Below are 21,132 nucleotides of genomic sequence, written 5' to 3'. Positions count from 1 at the left end.
GGGCTGCTAGGGACAACCTTCCATGGCACAGGCTCCCTGAGCATAGGGATTGGGAGGATTGCCAGCCTCCTCAGTTAGTGTTTGTTTTCTTTTCTTTTTGACTACGTGGCATTTAATTCCTGAAGGTTAATATACGTATGATACAATTCTTATTAGGTCTCATTTCCCCGAGTGGTTGTCGAAGAACAGGGCTTAGACTGAAAGTAACATGTGAGAAACAAACAGCAGGGTAGGCAAGGGGAGGTCCGGGCTCAGGCCCCAGGTCAGTGCCACCTGCATCCATGGGACTTTGGGCTTATGGACGTTTTTTTTTTTTTTTTAAGATTTTATTTATTTATTCATGAGACACAGAGAGAGAGAGAGAGGCAGAGACACAGGCAGGGGGAGAAGCAGGCTCCACGCAGGGCGCCCGACGTGGGACTCCATCCCGGGTCTCCAGGATCATGCCCTGGACCGAAGGTGGTGCTAAAACTGCTGAGCCACCGGGGCTGCCCGACGGCTTATGGACCTTAAAGATAAACTTATCACCCAAGTGTCAAAGTTCTCAGGCTGCATTTCTTGACTACAGACCTGCAGACCCCTTGTGACTCTATTAAAAAACAAATCTATGTCCATCCCCACTTCTGTCTTCCTATTCCATCATCTCTGCCTATACATATATGCTCTGATAGCCTCTTCCCTCAGTTCCACCCTTCTTTCTCTCCTAATCCCTTCTCCACTTGGCCACAAGAGAACTTTCCAAATACCACTTGATCTTGCCACACCTCCATATTATATAAAATACTAGAACAGACAAAGTCCTTCTACTCACCCACCTCTCATCCCCACTAGGCTTCCCCTCCTCCTCTGTGTGCCACACACACTGCTTTTTCTTGCAGTGCACTTGTGTTTCATATTTGCCTAGCCATAGGGCTTTTGCACAGCCTTGCTTTTCCCGCTATCTGGAGTGCTCTTCTCCCTCTGTTGAATTAACTCCTAATCATACTCCCTCTGTTTCTTCAAGGAAGCCTCTCCTGACCTTGCTGACTGGATCAGACCCTTCTGATCTGATCTGAAAGAAAGGAACTGTCTTTGCACTGTGTGCTTTTCTTTTATGCACATGCCACTGGAGCTGTTTTAATTTACTTGTGGTTCTGGATTAAAGTGGGTATTCTCCTCTGCCACACACAGTACTGTAAGCTTTATGAGAGCATTAACCTTGTCTGTCTTGCTTACCAATATCCTGGATACCTAGCACAGAGCCTAGCATGTGGTTGTTCTCATTAAACATTTAAGCGGGTGGATAGAGGGGCAGACAGACTGATGGGTGGGTGCATAGGTGAGACACTCAAGTGCACACTATCAAATTATTGATCAGAGTATTGTTTCCCTGATACACACCCCCCATGATAAAACATGGGAACTTCCTCTGAAGAAAATGTTAAAAGTTGATATCCTTCTTTTAGAATGGAAGAGAGAAGTTACTAAAGATTCCGTTTGCCCTTTAGATAATAGACATTACAAAATATCTTGGCTATTTTTCTCTCTGCTGTTGGAAAAGTCTCTTAATGAGCTTTCACACCTTAAGTAGCAAATGACCTTTTCTAGAGCCATCTATTCAAAACAAAGGGTGAATTGGACAGGTGGTATAGTTCTGCCCTTGGAAGTACAGGAGCAGCCTTTTTAACAGTGGTTCCTGTCTGTGTATGACTTTACCCTCTTAGGCAATGAAGCCCCTTCTAGATTTCAGATTCCAGCATCCTGGTTTTGACACCATGGCGTTATTGGAGAGAGGAAAATGGATGCACCCAGTGGCCGAGTCGAAGAGCCAACTCGCTGGACTTGGGCTCAGCAGACTTAGGCAGTCTTGTGGTTGCTGGGCTGTAGTGTCTCTGTCCCCCCATAGACAGTGCCCTTTAGGTTTGTTTGTTTTCTCATACAGCTTGGTACTGGTTATGGTGAAAAGTAGGTTGTCACAGAACAGCTGTCCTATCTACTGGGGTTGGGGTTCCATCAGCCTCCTTTAAGTCTGACCTGTGGAAAGCTGGAATGAGAGTGGTCCTCAGCCCACAAAGAGGGAGCATTTCCTCTGAGTGAAAACAAGATCATCTTCCTTCTGCCATCTGTCCCAGGGAGAGGAGGATTCTGAGATTAAGTGCAAGTACCATTTTGTTCTTGGAGTGCTACTCTAGCCTGTTTCTTGCTCAGAGACCTTCTGTGGCTCCTGCCTGCTGAACAGCTGCTGTGTAAGGCCCTCAGATTCTGGTCCAGACTTCCTGGCCTCATGGCTCATGACTCTCTCACATTTTTTTTTTAAAGATGTATTTATTTTAGAGAGAGAAAACGCACACGTGAGCAGGGGGAGGGGCAGAGGGAGAGAGAGCAAGCACACTCTCTGCGGAGTGGGGGAGCCACGTTGCAAGGCTCAATCTTACTATCCTGAGATCATGACCTGAGCCGAAATCAAGAGTTGGACACTTAACAGACTGATCCACCCAGGTGCCCTTCATGACTCTTTTTTGCATCCCACTCCAGCCAAATCAGCCCCTTGCCATTAAGTAAATCTGTCCCTTACTTCATGACATCCATTTCTTTGTACATGCTTTCCCTCCAGCTAGATTATGACCCCCCATTGCTACCTATCAAAATCCTACCCATTCTTTTAGGCAACTCACTCAAAGACTCTGCTTCTGTAGGAATCCTTCCCTGATTGTCTCAGGTAGAATTTAATCTTTGCCCCTGTAAATATCTGTGGAATTTATCCATACAACTTTTGGGGCCCTTATGTTAGTGTTGTGGGGTTTTTTTTCATTTCTTGCATGCCTGTCTCATATCCATGCTATTTGTTGAGTCCAGGGACTGTCTTCTTTATCTCCATCTCCCCCACAGTTCTTTGGACATACCAATTTATCAACAAAGTCATCCTTATTTGTTGAATGAATGGAAACATAAAAAACAACGTAGCTTATGTCCTCAAAACTCATAAAGGAAGTACATTTACTCAATTGTCCAAAGTTCCTTGCTTAAAGTAACTTTATGCTTTCAACGAAATTAAGCTGTACCTGATCTTTGAAATATAACCTTGCAGGCAACCTTGGAGAGAATGCTTTGCTCTATGCATGTGTGTGTGTGTGTGTGTGTGTGTGTGTGTGTGTGAAGGTTATTAGAATAATCTCCTTAGCAGATAGACAAACGTTTGGAATTATATAGTCATTTAAACCTCAGAGCCTTTGTGGGGCTAGTTGAAAAGGGGGTTGGAGGGAGAAGCCATGCTAAAATTTGCAGCAGAATCTGGTCCATAATGTGTCCTCAGACCCTAGATGAAGCAGATGACCTGCTCAGTTGAACTTCTAGCATTGTGGTTTTAGAGCAGATGGCCCCTTTCCTGTATTTTGAAGATAGTCACCAGCTCAGCCATAGGTGGCAGTATCCTCTGAGAGGGAGTTGCCGCATCTGCAATGTTGGGATTCGAGTGTGCACTTGAACAGATCTTTCTCCTTGGGCAGAGTACAGTTGGCTTGCTTCACCACCTTTCTTCCTCCCCTCCAAAGGGTGCCAGGCACGCTAAATAGTGATTAAACAAAAGATTAAAACTCCATTTGTGTGTGTAAGTGTGTGGCTGTTTGAACACTAATCGATTCTTCCCATGGAATGTTAAGTAAAAGCACGCTGATACCAGAAGCAGTTCTTTAGAGCAGCCAGTCAAAAGCCATTTCCAATTTATTGTTTAATGTGATTTCCACGTTAATTCTGGCAGCCTCCTCCACAGATTGTCCCTCGCCTCTCTTGCCATGCTCCCTCCCATCCCCTTTGCTTCCTGTAGCCACAGGACCCCTGGTAATCAAGGGCAAAAGACAGTTGCTGCGGGGAAACAGTCACAGCTTTTACAGACAGATATTTGAGTTCATAGAATTAAAGAAATTTACAGTTAACTCTGGACTGAAAATCCAGACGTGCTTTCTTGCACATTATTAAGTGATTGTGATTGTGTAGGAATTGCTGTCTTTTGAGAAATGTCATCCATGCCTTTCTTGTTGCCGAAGGTCTTGTGACATTTGTTAATTGCAAAATGCCACTATTAACTAGGAACTTCTTCTTGTCTGAAGAATTTCCACATGGGCACGTGCCCTTCTGTGAATGAGAAGACTCTCTAAATCCCGTTATCAGCAATGGCCAGTTGAAACGGCTCAGGTATTAGGTTGGTTGCCCTGAAGGGCTTATCATTTTATTATTTGATTCCCGTCCCTCTTCTTTTCCCCCAGATGTGCCCATCACAAGCACCAGATCATAAGCTTTCTCTAAAAATAATGTATTAATAGTCCCCCTTTACTGAGAAGGCCTAACTTTGTGCCAGACCTTGAGCTAGATGCTGTGTGTAAATTAGCTCAGTTCATTCTCCCAACAATCCACAAGTTGTGGTTAGTCTGTTAGTTTTTCCTATTTTTCAGTCAAGGAAATTTGCCCTGGAAATAAAACCTAGGTTTTTTCACCTCTGAAACCAGAGTCATTAAACTAGACTACTTGCCCCATTGATGAGCAGCCATTTGCTCATTCACCTGATATTTATTGAGGGCCTAAGGTGGGCCAGGTATTGGCCTAGGAATGCATAGTGATGAACTGAAACAAGAGAGATAACCCTTCCTTGGAGAAGTTCACAATCTATCCCAGGGAGAGAACAGCAAGATTTGGTTTGGGTTTGGGGGCTGGTAAGCTATGGGAATTAGGACAAACCTGTTCTATTCTGTTAACCTCAGATTTCATATCTGTATATTGAGGCAGCTAGATTTAGACAAATGGTTTTCTCAGCTTTACTGTGAATCAGAATCACTTAGGAAATGTGTTTAAAAACACATCTTGGTCTCCCACCCCTCAGGTACTTTGATTTAATAGGTTCAAGGTGGGGCCAGAAAATTACATCTGTAATGAGGACCCAGGGCTCCCAAAAACCTCCCCTTGAGAGAGACTGATCTGGCTGTAAACCCCATTAACACTTATGCAGGACCTTTGTTGTCATGCCTGTTTCCCCAGTGCCTAGCACAGTGCCTGGCACAGAATAGGTTTTGATAAACATTTGGTGTAGTTTGGATGATCTATCTGTGGAGTTCCTATGGATGGGCCTCAGAGAGTCCTGAACCACCTGAAATTAACCACAGTTTTTGTCAAGGCTTGTGGGTAAGGATTCAAAGGGTCCTTTGGGCACTGAAAAGTCTGTGATTCTAGGATTGAAACCTAAATTTTCTCTTACCCAAAGCTCAGACCTATTAATTGGAAGGTTTTTTTTAACCCATATAGCAAAATTTGAATTCTGTATCAAGGTAATTTGATGAGAAAATGTCAATTTACAGTAGATTTTTAAAATCCTAAAGGTGTTGATGTCTACATTTTATGTATAAATTCTGGAAGTGCTCAGGATAACCTTCCGTCTTTGAGATTTTCTCACCAACTCTGAAAATACCTATTGGGTAGATAGCGCTGTCTCCATTTTCCAGGTGGGAAAATTTGGACTTGTGACTCGTGTAAGTTGTTCAAGATCACACTGCAAGGGGGATCCCTGGGTGGCTCAGTGGTTTAGCTCCTGCCTTTGGCACAGGGCATGATCCTGGAATCCTGGGATCGAGTCCCACATCGGGCTCCCTGCGTGGAGCCTGCTTCTCCTTCTGCCTGTGTCTCTGCCTCTCTCTCTCTCTCTCTCTCTCTCTTTCTCTCTCTCTCTCTCTCTCCCCCCCCCCCCTCACTCTCTGTCTCTCATGAATAAATAAATAAAATCTTTAAAAAAAATCACACTGCAAGGGCTCTATTCACCGAAAGATAGCCTGGGAGTCAAAGAACATGGCTCCTATCCTCTTATCTGCTTATGTGGCCTTGGTTGGGTAGCTTGGCCTCTTTGGACTTCAGCTTCCCCATCTGTAAGATGAGAGAGGAGTGAACTAACTGATTCTGATAGCTAGCTTAGCTTCTTGGGTATTTGAGGTTCCTCTGTAAGTACATGCTTTGACATGCAGAACTCCTTGTGTCTGCAGGCTCTGACATCCTATTAGTTTAGGGAGATAGAAGGACTATTGGGACCACCTAAACAACATAAATCTTCTCTGTAGAACATTCCAGAGGGTCAAACATCATGAAAGCAAAGGCAGTGCAGGTGGTAGAAGCTGAGGGTGTGAAGTTCCCAGAATTTTGGGGCCCTCTCTACCCTGTCAGTTCAGCAATTCACTGTTCATTCTGAGAACAAAATTTAAGGAATATACTTCCATGGGGTCACAACTATGAGATTCAAGCCTGTACCCCATTCCCAGTATCAAGGGAAGACTTTCACAAACAGATGGAGGAAACTGAGCCCTTCGTGGGATTTTAGATTTGAAATGTCCTTAAGGGTCATCTGACCCTTAACAATAAGAAAAATCTTCCTTCTTTTCTACGCTTCTTCTTTTCTTCCTTCTTTCAATTAAAAAAAACAAGGCAAAACAAAACAAAACCTCAAAGCCACAATTGTTTTTGCCAGCAACCATACCTAAGGGTTTTGTGACCTTTGATGGTAAATATCTGTTCAACTTGGATGCTAGAGCCCAGGTTTGGTCTGACCGGCATGCAAGCAGGCAGGATCATGGCTGTTTTCATCCTAGACCAGTAGATTCTCAAACTTGAGTGTGCCTGAGAATCTCTTGGAGGACTTGTTGAAACACAAATCATAGGGCCTCATCCCCAGAGTTTCTGCCTCAGGAGGACTGGGGTAGGGTTCAGGAATGAACATTCTAATGAGGCCCCAGGTGGGGCAGTGCTGCTCACACTTTGAGAACCTCTTTAGATGGGTCCCTTCCAGTAAGGTAGCCTCAGCATGTTGAGAGTCTTCATTCCGCCAGTAACCTAAGCAGTCAACTGAAGTTCCCAGCCTTTGGGTTGCAGAAGAGGGAAAAGGAATTGGGAGGGAGGACTGGAGAAAAAAGATCGCTAAACAGCCCTTGACCAACCCTCTTGACATCTTGGCAATGGAGTATTTTACCTTAGGCAGGTCACTGACCCACTGCAAGGCTCATATGGTTGTCCATTTGTTCTTAGCAGATGGCCTTTTTAAAATGAAATCCACATGGAACCCCAGTACAGAAAACAGACAGATGCATTGCTGGTCTGGTTGAAAGGGGGGGGGGGGCCAAGCCCCCACTCTCAGCAGCCCTCCTCCCAAGGCAGCACTGTGTGTGTCCTGTAGAAATGTCTCTGAACGCATTTGAAACTTGCTAAAGGAAACTCCAGTTCAGCTTCTGTGATTTCTGAGAAACCCAAGAAATGTTTGTAGGCACGTGGGCTTTGTTATCACAGTTTTCTTTCCCTCTCTGACCAACACATCTGGCATGCTAACTTTCAGAATTTGCTCCTTGCAATGCAGAGAGGTTTGCAGGAGAGGGAATGCAAAGGATTGTTATTATCATTAGAGCTGATGTAAGGATATTGAGCTGTTGTGGAAAATCTGCTAACACAAGGATCAGCCAGACACTTAATAAACAGGTTTTGGGATGATTTTATTCTGGTTACTTCTTGTTAGTGTTAATGTTGCAGCATGCCACATGCTCAGGGCCTTTGTAGCTAATTACATAGGAAATAGGACTATTGGATCTTGCATGCCACAATGGCAAGAACAAGTCTGCAGAATTTTTAATGGGCAAGATGATAGGGAAAGCCATTCTCATTTATGTGAACACAGGAAGGTATTTAAGCAGCCGTGCTATGCAGTGTTACCTGGGGAAGGCTCTAACTGAGCCCCCGGGCCAAGTCTTTAGACTTGACTGTTGGCATGGGGAAGCATCTGGTGCATTCTGATGACCCCCAGATCCTGGAATGCAACTCCTGTAATTAGAGAAACCACTTCCTAATGGGCCCACCAGGATGGACTCACCTCCTGGACACAATAAATGCCTTCAGAGCCTGGCCCCTAGGGGCTGCTCTCTTGTGCCTACTGTATATCCCCATTTTCCCTCAGCCATCCAATTGCTTGTTCACGCATTCCACACACAATCGCCAAATGTTTACCTTCTTTGGGACTGGGCCTTTGGGACTGTAGAAACGACCAAGATCTGACTTCTGCTCCTATGCTCCAAGGTCCTCAGGCCCAGCCCAGCCCTGCCCCCCTCCACGGCACCTGGAAGTAGTCAATGCCCTGCCACTCGTTTCTGCTCCCCTGAAGCTCAGCCTAAATACCCTCATGTCTGTGAAATTTTCCCTAGTTCTCCCAGGTGGAGGTCAATTCCTACAGCCTTTTCTCCAGGCCTCTGGTTTGAGGTTCACTTACCTGCCCTGCCCAGTATGCAGCCATGAGCCACCTGGAAGGGTCTGAATTGAGATGAATAGAACTGTAAAGTACACACAGGATTTCAAAGGCTTAGTACAAAAAAAAAAAAAAAAAAGAATAAAACAGCTCAGTAATTTTTTTTACACTGTACATTGAAATGATGTTATTTTAGAATGTATTGGGTTAAGTAAAATATAGTATCAAATCTGATTCATCTGTTTTTCATTTATTTTTTTTACTATGAATTCTGGGAAATTTAAAGTTACACATGTGGCTCATGTTTGTGGCTCACATATTTCTGTCGGACGGAGCTCACTTACTGCTTTCTCCCTGGGGGGGGGGGGGGGGCAGAAAGAAATGTCTGTCCATCTGTTTCTCTCCTGCTGCTTTCTGAGTTCCAGGAGGGCGTACACTGTGTACCTGTCACCCCTCTGACCTTTGCTCACCTGACTGGCATGTGGCAGCACTAACAAAGGTATATTGAGGGGATTCATAAATGAACAGCTGATGACAGACCATCAGTTATTACCAAAAGCTCCCATAAGTAGTGCCATTTCTGGGTTTTTGTTATTAAATTTATTTCCTGTTTCTTCCTTTTTCACTGTTTTTATCTCTTTTTTTAAGGGCTCACACAATCAGCAGAAGAAGATACTTTTCGTGGGAGATGGGCAGAAGCTGAAGGATTGGCATGACAAAGAAGCCATCAGGAGGGACGCCCAGCGCGTAGGTATGGAGAGCAGTGTCATGCGCTGGCATGTACATAGGTGTGCGTGTGTGTGTGTGTGTGTGTGTGTGTGTGCATGTTTAGCAGGTATGTCCGGACCTTGTGTTGACTCCTTCTCCATTCTTCTGCATTTGCCATCATCCCTTCCTCTGCTTCCTGGGAGTCTCCCTCTTCACCTGTTAGTTGACCCCTTTTTCCACTCACATCACCAGATCCACTGCCTTTAGGAATTGTCCTCACCACCTTTATTGGGTGATAGATGATGTCTCCCCGCCTTATGAGATATTTTACCACTAAAAGGCAGTGCTGTCATGATAAGAGCCAACATTTATTAAACACCTGCAGTGAGTGAGGCTTATCCTCTACACTTTGCACATTTTCTTTCTTTTTTTTTTTTTTAAGATTTTATTTATTTATGAGAGACACAGAGAGAGAGAGAGAGAGGCAGAGACACAGGCAAAGGGAGAAGCAGGTTCCATGCAGGGAGCCCGATGTGGGACTTGATCCCAGGTCCCCAGCATCAGGCCCTGGACTGAAGGTGGTGCTAAACCGCTGAGCCACCGGGCTGCCCCTACTTTGCACATTTTCTTGGTGAAACCCCAAGTCACCCTTTGTGGTCCATTTGACAAGAAGGAACCTATAGCTCAGAGATGTGGGGTAATCTGCCCACAATCACACAGTGAGAAAAGGACAGGCTTGGGACTTGAATCCAGGTCTGGGGGACAGAGCCGGTCCCTCTCCAGCTCTGTAGCCACAAGGTTGAATGGACTTAGCAGACTTCAGCTAAAGTTTTCTTTGGCTAATTAGCCTTTGGAGCAGTTCCTGTTGCACTGGGGAATTGGGAAGGGCTGGGAAGGAGTAGGCTATATAGAAATTATGTGGAGGTTTGCCTGGATGGCTCAGCGGTTAAGCATCTGCTCAGCTCAGGTCATGAACTCTGGGTCCTGGGATCAAGTACCACATCAAGCTCCTCACAGGGAGCCTGCTTCTCCCTCTGCCTGTGTCTCTGCCTCTCTGTGTCTCTAAGGAATAAATAAATAAAATAAAGAAAGAAAGAAAAGAAGAAAAGAAAAGAAAGAAAAGAAAAAGAAAAGAAAAGAAAGAAATTATGTGGAAAGTTATCTCTAGAGAGCCTGGACTCTGCAGGAGGGCAGCTCTGACACCACTGACCAATCACGTGACCATCAGATAAATCCCATGTTCCCAGAGCCTTGGTTTCCCCATCAATCAGTGGGGCTCATACTTCCTGCTAGAAGAACCTTGGGGTGTTGTTGTGAAGGTGACAAGTACGGTGATGGGAAGGAAACAACTTTACAATACTCAAAAGCACCATAGATATATAAGAATTGGAATACGATTTGTTTTTATCTCAGTTAAAGGCACCCACCACTATTGATTTCTTTTTTAGATTACATTATGAAAAAAACAGACTACAACAAGCCTCTAAATAGAGCTGATATAATAACCAGTGGTCACGGAAATCTAAAGCATGGCAGTGCTTTTTCTGTAGGCCAGTGATTGAAAATGAAGTGAGGGTGGGTGCTGCTTAAACTGAAAAAGGAAACATTTGAAAAGAGCCGATTTGCCAGAATTCCTACCAGAATTATCAGAACAGGGGCCTAACTAGCAAGAAAAAGAGTAAGCAATGGAGACATTATTAAGAATAATAAGAACCAGCTTGTGATGAGTGCTAACTCAGTGCCAGGCATCTTGCCCTGCCTTTGCTCCTTAATCATTACATTGAATCTTCTTATCCCAATTAATACAAAGGGCAAAGCCCTATCATAAAAAGGCAAATGGCATGCCCAGGATGACAAAACTGTGAGTAGCAGGTTTGGGCTTCAAGCTGTACCCTGCCAGACTCTAGGGCCTGAACTGAGTCACTCCTCTGTACTGCCTTCCAGAAACTTCCCTCCCCAAGCAGATGCTTCTGGCTCTCCTTTTTCTGTTGGCTGCAATTTGTGTCCCTTGCGGCATCCGTCCTGGGCACGAGCCAGCAGCATCTTACGGCGGAGCCTTCCGAGTTACAGATGGTGGCGTCCTCTCTGTCATCTGGCTGTGTGGAAGTAGGCACAGCCCTTGGCCGCACCTGTCGGCTTGTACCTTCCCATCAAACTGATGTTGTCAACATTTACTTTGCAAAGCAAATAGGGGTGTTGCTCAGACCATGAGCTCCAGAAGATGAGGTGATTTTTAACGAATTGATTTTATGGCCATTTCTTCAAGACTCTCACCAGTTGCAGATTATTGAGCTATTATTGCAGGGGTTGGTGTGGACATTCCTGCTCATCACCTGCACCCTGGGAACCCAGAGAATAATTGCTAGGTGCATCAGGGATACTTTCCCCAGAGGGATTGTGCAGAGTAAAGGACAGCTAGCACATTATCCACCCAAATCCTTGCCTCAAAGCAACACTTTTCAGGCAATCGTGGCCTAGACTAGGCAGATCTTAACTGTCTGCTGACTTAAAAGATCAAAGCATCTTTTAGCATTTGGAACATTTTTATTTGCATATGAAGTTTGTCCTGCCTAGAGAGTGATCCTAATACTGTTTATAAATTCTGTCATGTATGCAACTTCATATTTGACTTTCTCAGTGGGTTGTGGGTACCAGATGGAACAAGCAGCAATTTAGAGAGTTGGGGTAACTGGCCCAAGGTTGGTCAACTCCCATGCAGGCCTCCTGTCCAGGTGATAGGATGCCATGGTCAGGGATGTTTGGAGCCCGTGGAAGAGCAGGGGAAGCATGGACTTTGGAGCCTACATCCATAGAATGAAGTTTCACATGTCCACCCTGATGGCTTGCTGTGGGAATTACATGAGAACAGGCCTGTAAAGTGCATAGCATGGCCATGGCTGAATAAATGCTCATTCCTTGCCCATCTTTATACTCCCCCGACAAAATCTGGAGGCCCACTTTGTATCCAAGTATAAAGTTTCACCTCTGTGGTTTAATCATATCTTTCATCCTTCTTCCCCCATTCCATTCAGTTAGCAACGTTGACTTTGCTCTTTGCTCCTAGGAAATGGAGAACAAGGCAGACCTTACCCCATGACCGACGCTGAGAGAGTGGATCAAGCGTACCGAGAAAATGGATTTAACATTTACGTCAGTGATAAAATCTCCCTGAATCGCTCACTCCCTGATATCCGGCACCCAAAGTGAGTGTGACATCTCTCATCTTCTGGATCTAAGGATTTTGCATGTGGCTCTTGATGAGAATTAATTAAAGAAGCAGGTACACAAAGTGACTGTACCTCCTTGGTACACAGGGCCTTGGTGCAGAGGTTTATATGACCGGATTCTCCTAGATTTGGAGGTGGGGTGGCAGAGGGATAAGAAAGAGCTGGCCTCCTTCCTCTTTTCAGGCAGTGGGAACTGTGGGACCACTGTGTTTTCCCTCTGCTCTGGCCTATGGGAACATTCAAACCTCATATTCAGACAGCTGCAGCGACAGTTTCAACCCCATGCTCCCCACTTTTTGTGTGATACATTTTTATTTCCTTTGCTTAAAAGCGGCTTTATTTTAGCCATCCTATGCACTTATGTATTTATGTCTTTTTTTATAAGCTGTCTCAAGTGACTTTGAGCCAGGACACATCATAGCAGTGAGGAAGAAGGTTAGAGTGGCAGCCAACATTCTCTGCATGGCTGTCATATGTAGGTACTTTGTTGGCATCACCTGAGGTTCCTGTGAGGTAGATCGTATAATGGTGTCCATTTTACAGCTGGGGAAACAGACTGAAATGAGCATCGTAACTCATGGCCCTAAGGTGGCAAAGAAGCTGAGCCAGGTCTCCAGCTCAACCAGAACCTGTACTCTGGACCTTAAACTGTCCTGCCTCCCTAGCCATTTTCAGTAGGCTTGTTGTGGTGGTTGTGGTGATTTTCTAGCAGAGCAGGAGTCTTCAAATCTGTATGCAGGAGCGTCAGGCAGAGGAATATTAGAGCCCAGGATATTGTGCCTCACCCCTATAAATCCCGATTCAGTAGATCTGGGTTGGGACCCAAGAACCTGAATTATAAGTAAGCTCCCGCATGGTGCTGTTGCAACTTATCTTGGGTCTACCCTTTGGGAACCTCCACAAGTAGAATTCAAAATAGCTTCTACACGAAGACAGTACCAAGGGTCACTGGAGCAATGAGTGTTTTGCTCAGAGGTTAAGAAAGTAGAGCCCAGGAAAAGATAATAGCATCTAACACTTAGTAGGTGCTTACTGTATGCCAGGCATGGTTCTCTGCCAGTGGTTCTCAAAGTGTGGTTTCCAAGCCAGCAATGCCATGGGTACCTAGGAGTGTGTTAGACATGCAAATTCTCAGTTCCCAGCCTCATTCTACTGCATCAAAAGCCTTTGGGAGGGGCCCAGCAATCAGTGTTTTAACAAGCCCTACAGGTGATTCTGATGCAAAGCTTAAGTTTTAGAAGATGTTCTAGGTACTTTAGGTGCCTACCTTACTCAGCCAGACTTTCCAAAAACCCACTGAGGTACATACTTTTATTACCATCATTTGCGGATCAGGAATCGAGGTGTGAGAAGGTTAGATAATTTGCATGGGATGGCACAGCTGGTGAGTTGAGCCAGAACCTGAATGCAAGGAGTCTGACCTAGTATCCGTGATCCATAAGGTCTTTCCACCTAGAACTCAATTGGTAGAATGCAGTACAGGCATACCTCGGAGATATTGCAGGTTCTGTTCCAGAACACTGCATAATAAAGTGAGTCAGATGAATTTTTTGGTCTCCCTATTCATATGAAAGTTACATTTACACTATACTGTTGTCTGTTATGTGTGCAATAGCATTATGTCTAAAAAACAACATACGTACCTCAATTTAAAAATACTTTATTGCTAAAAGATGCTAACCACCATCTGAGCTTTCAGTAAGTTGTAATCTTTTTGTTGGTGGTGTCTGCTGACTGATCAGAGTGGCAGTTACTGAAGGCCAGGGTGGCTGTGCCAATTTCCTAAAATAAAACAACAATGAAGTTTGCTGCATCAATCAACTCTTCCTTTCAAGAAAGATTTCTCTATAGCATATGATGCTGTTTGATAGCATTTACCCATAAGAGAACTTCTTTCAAAATCAAAAATCAATCCTCTCACACCCTGCCATGCTTTATCAACTCAGTCTATGTAATATTCTAAATGCTTTGTTGTCATTTCAACAATCTTCACGGTGTCTTCCCCAGTAGTTTCCATCTTAAAAAACTACTTTTTTTGCTCACCCATAAGAAGCAGCTCCACATCCATTAATGTTTTATCATGAGATTGCAGCAATTCAAATATAATAATGATAATGAGGAAGTTTGAAATATTGTGAGAATTACCGGTATATCACACACACACAGACACACACACGCAAAGTGAGCAAATACTGTTGGAAAAATAGCCCCAACAGACTTGCCCAACGTGGGTTTGCCACAAACCTTCACTTTTAAACAGTATCTACAAAACCCAGGACAGCGAAGTGACCGTAAAACAAGGCATGCCAATACTAAAGAATTAATCTTGGTAGCACGTTTGGGCTACTGACAAAATGCTCCTGCCCCATTCCATCTTTCAGTTCCCACAACAGTATGTTTAGATTGGCCTTATGATTATCCTCTCTGCTTTGTAGGTAAGGAACCCACACAGCTAGGAATCTGTCTCCCAGAAAGCGTGCTGTTTATCCAGGATGGGCCCTGTTCATAAGGACTTCTTGCCATGAGAGGAGAGAGCGTGGGGCCTCAGAATGCTTGTCCATGGTGTTTGCAGTTTGTTTCGTGGTCTTCACTGTCAAGCCCCAGATTTTTCAACTGAGAATATAGTTCAGATATTACTGATGTTGCTGGATTCAGAACTGTGACCTGACTCTGAGGGTCAGAAACTCAATTTATGTGTTTAGCCCCTTGCAGAGTTCAGAATTCTGCACTAATTTCATCTTGCTAGCTCTAGAAAATAAGTTTATCAGAGAGCACTGCACTCTCACCTCGGCTGCTATTCTGTGCTACTGTGGGGTCTCAACTCTAGTTGTACCTGGGGTGGTTTTAAAAACATACAGAGGCCAGGGCCCCACCCCAGACCACTGGAATCTGAGTCTCTGGGGTGCATCCAGGGCCTCAGTATTTTCTAAAACCTCGTAAAGCGACTCTCACTTACATAACCAGGGTAGAGAAACTACTGGTGTGAAATAAAGAATATGTTGATAATTAGAGAGAAGCTAGGTGTGGTCACAACTTTCATCTGTCCATTCATCTCTTCAGTCAGTAAATATATAGGAATGGTCTTCTCAGTGCTAAGCCTTATGCTTGATGCCAGGAATACCATGATCAATGAGCCATTATTGCTGCCTTGTACAAGAGGTGGGGACAGATGGGCTAAGCAGGTTCTTACACCAGAGATGAGAAGACCAGTAGTAAGAGTAGACGCAGAGTACTTGGAACTCCGGAGGACCCTTCACCCAGCGTCCCCAGCCTTTTTGGGGAGATCCTAAAGGTAGAGGAGTAAGCATGGGGTACACAATCTCTGGCTTACTGTAAGATTAAAAGTGAGTCTCCCAGCTGGTTAGAGGTCCCCACTTGAAGCCTGGCACCTTTGTCCCCATTGCACCACTCTTTCCCAACAGCTCAGGAAAAAAAAAGTCTTGGGATGCTTGTGTGGCTCAGTGGTTTAGTGCCTGCCTTCAGCCAAGGACATGATCCTGGGGTCCTGGGATCGAGTCCCACATCGAGTCCCTGCATGGAGCCTGCTTCTCTCTCTCTCTGCCTGTGTCTCTGCCTCTCTCTCCCTCTGTATGTGTCTCTCATGAATAAATAAATAAAATATTTTTTAAAAAGTCTTCTTAATCTAGGAGTCCTGGGGCCCACAGAGAGGTCTGTAGGTAGAACTCAGGATGGTCTATAAACCTGAATGAGGTGACACAGCATTTTTCTTTTCATTAACCTTTAACTGAAATGTGGTATTCCTTTCCATTATAACTGTAGGCAACAAAGCCCATGATGTTGTCACCAAAAGAAATCATTTACTTTTACATCACTTTATGAATATCTGGAAATGTCATGAATACTCGTCACTGCTTTGAAGTAAAGGTAGTTTTAGAACTGCCACTAGATTATATTATTTAATATGTTCAGAAGGAAACACTTTTATTACTATATTTCAAACTTTTTTTTCATTATTTTCATAACTATATCTTAGTCCAAATGGTTTCCTTTATAATCTGGTCTCTTATGCATTATAAATGCTGCCCTGAGAAGTGACCATAGGCTTCACCAGCCTGGCAGAGGGGTCCAGGGCATCAGTAAGGTGAGGAACCACTGTTCTAGGTGGGTGGGAATTGAGCCTAAGGACGCCTCAGGCTCCTCTATTGTCACCCTACCCAGCTAGCATTCAAGTCACCATGAAGGATGTCACTAAATCCAGTGCTCTTGACACTCCCTGCCCTCCCTCTACCAACACACACTTTTTAGAATTCCCAGTGTGGAAGCTCACTTTCTAGAAATGAGTTGACAGATGTCTTGAAGAGCTTTATTTTTTCCCCGGGCTAGGGGGTGGGGTGGGGGTGGGGGGCGGTTAGTGGATGTTCCTGCAGACAGCAGAAATGTGTGAGGAAATTAGAGCAGAGGAGACATTCTCTCCCTCTGGTTTCTTTGAGCTGAAACGACTTCTCTAGCAGGAGCTGAGGTAATGTTTGCTTTTTACTTCTTCAACTGAATTTTGGCAATGGCATGCCAAGAACAGGATTGAGGAGCTGTGTGTGCCAGCTGCTTTTGCTTTCCCCAGAAGCTGCACCAGGGGCCATAGAGCCACAGAGAATGGAAACCAGTCAGTTCAGCCTGACTTGCTGGGCTCACATGTGGGAGGCAGCCAGCTGGCTCTGAGGGAACCTGCCCTCTGCACCGCCTGCCCATGGAGTAGGAGCAGAGACTGGTTGGGGTGCTGGCCTGCTTTCCCTGCTCCCATGGAGGTGTGAGGGCTCAGTAACTGTACATGGAGGCCCCTCCAGAGCACAGAGCTGATGGCAACAGCTCTAACTACTGAAGTGCCTGGGTTCTGAAGGTTCTATGCAAAGTTCTCTGAGAAAATGGTCATTTTCTCCCGTGCAAAGATTTTCCATGGTGGAACTGAAAGCAGTCAAAGACCATTCATTGTAGGAATGAAAACTCTGTAGGATCCTGGCCTCCTTCCCCCAGCCCATTGGTTTTGCTTTCAGTAACAAATAGACCCAAGTGGTATCTTTGTTGCAATAAGAGGCCCAAACCTACTTAGATTCCTGGTTCTGTGCTTCTTTTGTTTCTTTTTGCTTGTTGCTTTTTGTTAAATTAACTCTGTTGATTTATGATGTGTTTTGAATTTCCTCAAAAGAACTTAGAGAAGTTCATGGTGTTGTAATAGGACAGTATTCTGTTGATCACCTTAACATCTCTAATAGGTTACAGAAGCAACAAGGGAGGCAATTAGAGCCTATTCATTTTGACAGACATTTATTAAATATATACTCTGGAAAGAAAGGCAACTTACCAGCACAAGTTTAAATCAACCACACTTATAGCACTGGTTGTAATGATAATAATAGTGCCCCAAAGATGAAGGTTCACCCAGACATACAAAAATGCTATTTGGGAGCCAAGACAGAGTAACAGACATCCTCCTGCCTGAAATAACAACAAACGACAAACTGTGAGGCAATGGTTTATAAGACATTGGGCATCAGTTAGTGACAGGCAGTAATCCTTAAGAAATGGGAAATAAATGAAATAAGTCCTACAAGTTCCCCAACTTTTGTCTCTAGAGAGTTTCCAGACCATAGTGTAGGGAGGGGAACCAAGATAGAGCCCAGAGGACTTCCTGAACTGAAGAGAGGGAGTGAGAGTCCAGGGAGACCAAAGAGGCCAGAGTTCACAGGACAAAGTCCTAGACAGGAGAGAGCTATGCAGAGAGTGAGCTGAGGAGATCTGCAGATGGTTCTCTTGACCATTCAGCAGATTTCTGATGAGTACTTGCCTGTGCAAAAGCTTCCCAAGACTGAGAAAGGGATCACCCAAAAGGACTAGAGGGAACACTGCTTAGCTCTCACACAGGGCTGAGACTCTCTTCCATTCAGACTGAGAAACCTTATAACTCATAACTTCTGGAAAATTATATAGAGCACTTAAAAGAATTTTACCTCATGAAAACTAATAATTAGTCCTAGACTGAACAGTGCTCTGGACTAGTCTATAAAATAATAAATTATGACCCAGAAAGGTCAAACTTTTTCCAAGTAACTTAACTGCATTCCAGAACAAAGCTTGGGATTATAGACAAAGATTCAGTGTGGACCAAGGTAAAACCCAGAGAAAGATTATCAGGCATGCCAAGAAGGCATGAAACATGGCCCATAATGAGAAAAATACTAATCAAAATAAACCTAGAGTTGACAAAGATTTTAGAATTAGCAGAGGACACTAAAACAGTTATTATAACTGTATTCCATATGTTTCAAAAATTAAGTAGATACATGGATGATATAAAGAAGCCCAAACTGAACTTCTAGAAATGAAACTAACAATGCCTACAGTGAAAAATAGTGTAGGGGATGAATGGCGGCTTAGATACTGCAGGGGGAGGGAGTGAAACTGAAGAGTAGGAAAAGAAACTACTCCAAAGTAAAATACAGAAAAAGAATTTTTCAAAATTAAAAGAGCATTAATGCACTATGGGATAACGTTAAGCAGTCAAATATCCAGGTAATTGGAGTCCATGAATGGGAGGACAAAAACATTGGCCAAAAGTTTTCCGAGTGACTAACTATAAGACCACAGATCCAAGAAACTCAATGAAACCCAAACCAAGAAACATGACTAAAATGACACCACTGTGTATCATAATCAAATTACTACAAACCAGTGATGAAGACAAAGTTTTAAAGTGAGTAGAGAAGGGACTCCTGGGTGGTTTAGTGGTTGAGCATCTGCCACGGAACTCCGGGATCGAGTCCCATGTCGGGCTCCCTGCATGGAGCCTGCTTCTCCCTCTGCCTGTGTCTCTGCCTTTCTCTCTGTGTCTCTCATGAATAAATAAATAAAATTAAAAACAAAATAAGTAGAGAAATAAAACATTTTATACAGAGGACCAAAGACAAGGAGGACAGAATTCTCACTGGAAATGTTAGAGGCAAGAGCATGGTCTAACAACATCTTTAAGGTACTAAAAGTAAAAACTCTGCCAATCTAGAATTTTACACCCAGTAAAAATATCTTTCAAAAGTAAGGGCAAAATAGAGACTTAGACACAAAAAAAGCTGAAAGAATTTATCACAGCAATTATGTACTATAAGAAATGTTGAAGGAAGTCCTTTAGGAAAAAGAATATGGTAACAGATGGAAATAGGGATTTCATTTACGAAGAATGAAGATCACTGGAAATAGTAACTATGGGAGTAAATATACACTATTTCTTACCCCCCTTAACCCCATTCCTTACATTATTTCTTTCTTATTGTTTAAATCTTTTTAAAAGGTATCTGACACGTAACCAGAAATAATAACAACATATTGTTGGATTTAAACTTATGTGAAAGGAAAATGTATGCCAACAGAAAGATCAGAGAAGAGAAATGACAATATACTACTCTTTGATTCTCATACTACTTGTGAAGTGATACAATATCCTTTAAAAGGTATACTGTTATAACTTTAAAATGTATCCATAAATCATAAAAATGAACACTAAAATAGCAAAACAAAGAGTTATAGCTAATAAGCCAACAAGGAAGATAATAATGGAGTAATGAACAATATTCAGTTAATCCAGAAGAATGCAGAAAAAGAGAGAAAAGGAAACTGAGATCAGAAAAAAGAAATAGCAAATACCAAGATGATGGACTTTAATCATACCAAGAATCACATCAAAAGTAAATACACTAATTATAACTGAAACAGCCAGAGAATGTCCAATTAGATAAGACAGCAAGATTCAACTACATGCTGGCTGCAAGAAACACACCTTAAACATAAAGATACAAATAAAAGTGAAAGAAAGGATAGGAAAGATCTGCAATGCCAGCATTAATCAAACGAAAACTTTGGTGGCTATATGAATATCAGTTAAAGCAGAATTCAGAGCAAAGAATATCTGGGATAAAGAAGATGGTTTCATAATTTAATAAAGGGGTCCTTCATCAAGAAAACAAAGCAACCCTAAATGTTTATGTATCTCATAAGAGAACTTAAAAATACCTGATGCAAAAACTGATGGAAGTGCAAAAATAGACATAGCCACAACTATGAGATTTCAACACTTTTCTCTCAAAAATTGATAGAACAATTAGACAGAAAATCAGCAAGGATATAGTAGACTTTGAACAGTGTTATCCACCAGCATGACCAACTGACATTTATAGAATGTTCTACCCAATATTAACAGAATGTACATTTCTTTTCAAGTATATACAGAAGGCTTACCAAGATAGATCATATTCTAGGTTAGAAAACAAGTCTCCATAAATTTAAAAGGATTCAAGTGATACAAAACATGTTTTCTGACCATAGAGTGGAATTAAATTTAGAAACCAGTAACAGAATAGTCTCTTAAAATTTCCAAATGTTTGGAAACTATGTAATTCATGTTATGAATAACAGATGGGTCAAAGAAGAAATCAAAAGGAAAGTTAGAAACTATTTTGAACTGAATGGTAATGAAAACAGCATATCAGAATTTGTGGGATGTCACTAGAGGAGTACTTAAGGGGAAATTTGTAGCATTCAGTGGTTATATTAGAGAAGAAAAATGGTCTCAAATTGATGACATCAGCTTCTGCTTTAAGATATTAGGAAAATAAGTGCAAGTTAATCCAAAATAAGCAGAAGAAATGGAATAAAAAAGATCAAAGCAGAGATCAATAAAGTAGAAAATAGAAAAACAATATAGAAAAATCAATGAAACCAAAAGCTGACTCTTTAAGATGGTCAATTTAAATAGATTAACATCTAACTAGACTGATATGGAGAAAAAGAGAGAAGACACAAATTACCAATATCAGGAACGAGAGAGGCAATATAATGATATAGCTCCTATAACTATTAAGAGAATAATGAATATTCTGAACAACTTTATGCCTGTAAATTCAGCAATATAGATGAAATAACAAATTCCTGGAAAGGCACAAACTGCCAAAGCCCACTCAA

At 42.9% G+C, this 21,132-nt stretch overlaps 1 protein-coding gene across 2 annotated transcripts in view; it reads left to right on the top strand.

Moving 5' to 3' along the window:
• The window catches only part of GALNT10 (polypeptide N-acetylgalactosaminyltransferase 10), a 215,322-nt gene that overhangs the window by 85,765 nt on the left and 108,425 nt on the right, over positions 1 to 21,132 (top strand). For both annotated transcript variants that reach the window (XM_026008154.2, XM_072756779.1), the window contains exons 2-3: positions 8,882 to 8,984; positions 12,006 to 12,144. In XM_026008154.2, coding sequence (XP_025863939.2) covers positions 8,882 to 8,984; positions 12,006 to 12,144 — 242 coding nt within the window. The remainder of the gene's footprint in view (positions 1 to 8,881; positions 8,985 to 12,005; positions 12,145 to 21,132) is intronic.

The sequence above is a fragment of the Vulpes vulpes genome, chromosome 4 (assembly GCF_048418805.1).
Source record: "Vulpes vulpes isolate BD-2025 chromosome 4, VulVul3, whole genome shotgun sequence".
Taxonomy (NCBI): domain Eukaryota; kingdom Metazoa; phylum Chordata; class Mammalia; order Carnivora; family Canidae; genus Vulpes; species Vulpes vulpes.
This window is presented reverse-complemented; position numbering and strand designations above follow the sequence as displayed.